General features: G+C 40.9%; 1 protein-coding gene across 1 annotated transcript in view; it reads left to right on the top strand.

The window, feature by feature from the left end:
- ano7 (anoctamin 7) overlaps positions 1 to 4,265 on the top strand; it is a gene marked incomplete in the record, with an annotated part of 21,142 nt that overhangs the window by 4,273 nt on the left and 12,604 nt on the right. Inside the window, 4 exon segments of the mRNA XM_014032625.1 lie at positions 1,433 to 1,490; positions 1,758 to 1,885; positions 2,124 to 2,368; positions 2,451 to 2,508. Coding sequence (XP_013888079.1) covers positions 1,433 to 1,490; positions 1,758 to 1,885; positions 2,124 to 2,368; positions 2,451 to 2,508 — 489 coding nt within the window.

Here is a 4,265-nt window from a genome sequence, read left to right as displayed (position 1 = left end):
CATCATCGTCTCAACTCTACATCATCGTCTCAACTCTTCATCATCGTCTCAACTCTTCATCATCGTCTCAACTCTTCATCATCGTCTCAACTCTTCATCATCGTCTCAACTCTTCATCATCGTCTCAACTCTTCGTCTCAACTCTTCGTCTCAACTCTTCGTCTCAACTCTTCGTCTCAACTCTTCGTCTCAACTCTTCATCATCGTCTTAACTCATCATCGTCTTAACTCTAATCCCAGCTTTGTGTGAACAAAGACCAGAAACTGGTTCTGGTCCACCCTCTGTAAAAACAAACTCATTGTTCAGACTCTGATGTAATCTCACAGCCATCATCAGGGCTGATTGTATTTGTTATTCATGCTACAATGAAAATGAGTTTTTATAAATGTCATTAAAAGAATGAAAAATGAAACATTTAAATGATTTGATCTGGATTTAAAATGGTTTTTATCTTCCACAAGACAGAGGTGAAGGTCAGGGAATGTTTCACTGGAAGAGAGGAAAAATAGAGAAATTGTTAGCAGATTGTCAGCATATTGTTAGCGTATTGTTAGCATAGTGTTAGCTTAGTGTTAGCATATTGTTAACATAGTGTTAGCTTAGTGTTAGCTTATTGTTAGCGTATTGTTAACATAGAGTTAACATAGTGTTAGCATAGTGTTAGCTTAGTGTTAGCATAGTGTTAGCTTAGTGTTAGCATATTGTTAGCATAGTGTTAGCTTAGTGTTAGCATAGTGTTAGCTTAGTGTTAGCATATTGTTAACATAGTGTTAGCTTAGTGTTAGCGTATTGTTAGCGTATTGTTAGCATATTGTTAACATAGTGTTAGCTTAGTGTTAGCTTAGTGTTAGCTTAGTGTTAGCATATTGTTAACATAGTGTTAGCATAGTGTTAGCTTAGTGTTAGCATATTGTTAACATAGTGTTAGCTTAGTGTTAGCGTATTGTTAACATAGTGTTAGCTTAGTGTTAGCATATTGTTAGCGTATTGTTAGCGTATTGTTAACAGAGTGTTAGCATATTGTTAGCTTGATGTTAGCTTAGTGTTAGCATAGCTCCATGAAATACTGAAACAAGACTCCAGAGTTTTAGTTCAGATGCTTGACTTCCTGTGGCTGCAACAGGAAACAGGAAGTGTGTGTGATGAGATGTAAAGGAACATGGTTGGCTCCACATCAGCTGACGTTTGTCCTGTTTGTGTGTCGTTAATCATCAGCCCGGTGTGAAACAACAGAAACACAAAATGACAGGAAGAAAGTAATCTGCTCTGATTAACGCCACAAAGTCAAGAAGCAGAGCCGTGAACAAAGGAAGTCCTGCTGGCTTCATCAAAWCTTAACGTTTCATTCAAGCAGAAAACAGACCGAACGACTGAAAACAAGTTCACTTTGTTGTTTTAGGTCTAACTTTTCTATTTGTGTTTGTTTCCCAGAATGCACTGGTCTCGTCATCAGACAGAAACGTGTTCAGTGATGGAAAAACTCCAGTTGGTGAGACAACTGGACTTTTTGACATTTCTCATAGAATTTACTCTAACAGTTTAATGTTTATAATATTAATGATCATCTCCTAAAAATACATCAGTGTTTATTAAAAATCTGTTTCTGAGTAAAAATATTTGTTTAAAAATGTTTTCATTGTTGAAAGATGCTTAGAGATCAGTCTGGATTAAATTAATTACAGCAATTAAAAGGTTTAAGATTAATCTGGATCATTTTCATTCACGTAAGTTTAAATCCTGCTTTCTTACTGGTCAGATTTTGTGTTGGTGTGGGAGGAGCCTCAGAGCTCACAGGAAGACAGCTCAGGTGTTAGCCCCGCCCACAGGATGTGGAGGGAAGAGTTTCTGAACAGACTGAAACATGTGGGACTCCTGCAGGAGCAGGTGAGCAGAAAATTCTCACCTTGTTCACCTGGATAAAAACAGGAAACATGGAAGAATCAGATTCTCAGGTAAAGTCAACACCTGAGGGAAACACCTGCTCTTTGTCTAAACAAACGTGACACAGAGATGTTTGGAGACAGACAGGTGTGCTGTCACAGAACGTTGAGCAGGTGTTCAGTGTAAGAAAGAAAACAGGTACAGTTCAGCAGGTGATGATGAAGTGTCTTTGTGTCCTCAGAGGGAAGTCCTTCACCTGAAGACCAGGACCTGCTTCGTCCTCCTCAGCGCTCCGTGGACCGTCCTGTGTTACTACGCTGAAGAGATCTGTCTCAGGGTCCCTCTGCAGGTGGTCCCTGCTCCTCTGGTTAACTGGTCCGAACAGGTACTGTCCAAACTGTCCCTTCCAAATCCTCTGTCCCAGGATGTCCCCAACCCCCCACTGGACTACTACACCTGCCAGTTCAGGACCAGTAAGCTGGACAGGTGTGTCAGATGTTTGTCTTCAGCTGTTGTCCACATGAGGACAGTGTCTTCATTCTGGTTTCTTCATGTTTGTCCTCTGCAGGTTTCTGGGGAGTGAAGACAAAGAGACATTCTTCAAGACAACTCAGAGACACCAGGTGGTAAGTTCAGGGTTCACACAACAACATGTCCACAAACAGGACATCAGGACATTTACAGATGTTTTCATGTCAAAAATGTCTCAAAATCACCTGAAAATTTGGACAAAAATGAATTTAAAACTTTTGATACAGTTGACCTCCATATTTTACTCAGTGTGGTGTCAAAGGCTCTGGATTGGTTCAGGTTTTATCTGTCTGGCCTGGGAGATTCTGTTTCCTCCTCAGCCCCCCTCACATCTGGGGTTCCCCAGGGTTCCATTCTTGGTCCCATTTTATTTTCCATAAACAAGCTCCCCTTAGGCTCTATTTTTAGAACATTTAACATACGCAGATGACACCCAGATCTATTTTAACTTGAAGCACTATAATTCTTCATTTAAACCGCTCTTTGACTGCATCACTGAGGTCAGAACTTGGATGGATTCTAACTTTTTCAAGTTGTTATTTCTGGACCCAGAGTTAATCAGGGTTTCCCTGTAGATCTTAGAGCCGTCTGTAAAAATCTGGAGCTAATCTTTGATTCAAATTTTAACTTTGAGAAACAGATCAGTTCTGTAGTAAAGATATTGTTTTTAAACTTAGACTTTTGTCTAAAGTTAAATCATTTTTCCCTCTCAGATATTTTGAATGTGTAATCCATGCTAATCTGAGCTGGATTACTGTAAGTGTGTGTCTGCTGGTGTTAGTCAGGCTGGCCTCACGCCTGCAGCTCATCTTTGAACACCATCATTTCTCCTCAGTGCTGCTTCCATTGGCTCCGTTTCTTTAAGAACAGATGTTAAACTTTTATTGTTGACCTACAAGACCCTGCAGGACTCCTCAGGATCTATCAGACCTCCTGCAGCCCTACGTGCCTCCAGGTCTCTTAGATCAGTGATCATTTGCTCTTGGCGGTCCCACGGTCCAGACTGGTCCACAGAGGTGACCGGACCTTCTCAGGTGTGGTTCCTGAACTGTGGAACCAGCTTCACATCAGACAGACTTCAGCTCCTGGTGTTTAAACCTGTTTTWCAGAGCTTTTAATTCATCTTGACAGTTGGCTTTTTCCAATTTTAAAGTTTTGTTTTATGTTTATATTATTTATTGTTCTTAACTTTGTATCCTGTTTTTTGTTTTTCTTCTAGTTGTAACATGTGAAGCACTTTGTCCGACAGCAGTTGTTTTTAAAAGTGCGAAATAAATAAAGTTGACAAAAATCTACATAAGATATTTACAGCATTTTGGTTTTTTATCTATTAAACGTCTGACATTAAAACCTGGATTATTATGTTGTGAGTTGATGGTTCTGATGGTTCTGATGGTTCTGATGGTTCTGATGGTTCTGATCTAAAGACCAAATGTTTAGAACATCAAGTCCCTGAATGCTGGTTCTGGTGCCGTCAGGTCCTTGTTGTTCTCAGATCCAGGATGTCTCAGTCAACAAACGGATGCTGCAGGCGGCGACGCCTCCTTATCAAACACACTCTGCACACACACACGTTTCTTTTTCTATCCCTGTGGGGACCTTGCATTGTCTTCCATTCATTTTCCATTTCTATATCCTAACCCTGACCTTTTACCCTAAACCTACCCCCCACCCCCCACCCACAATCAGCACTGTACCTGTGGGGACCAGGCTTTGGTGCCCACGAGGCTGCGTTTTTCTGGAAAATGGTCCCCATGATGTAGCAAAAACATGTCCACTACACACACACACACACACACACACACACACACACACACACACCCAAAATCAGCACTGTGCCTGTGGGGACCAG

Source organism: Austrofundulus limnaeus, unplaced genomic scaffold, assembly GCF_001266775.1.
Source record: "Austrofundulus limnaeus strain Quisiro unplaced genomic scaffold, Austrofundulus_limnaeus-1.0 Scaffold1497, whole genome shotgun sequence".
NCBI classification, from domain to species: Eukaryota; Metazoa; Chordata; class Actinopteri; order Cyprinodontiformes; family Rivulidae; genus Austrofundulus; species Austrofundulus limnaeus.
This window is presented reverse-complemented; position numbering and strand designations above follow the sequence as displayed.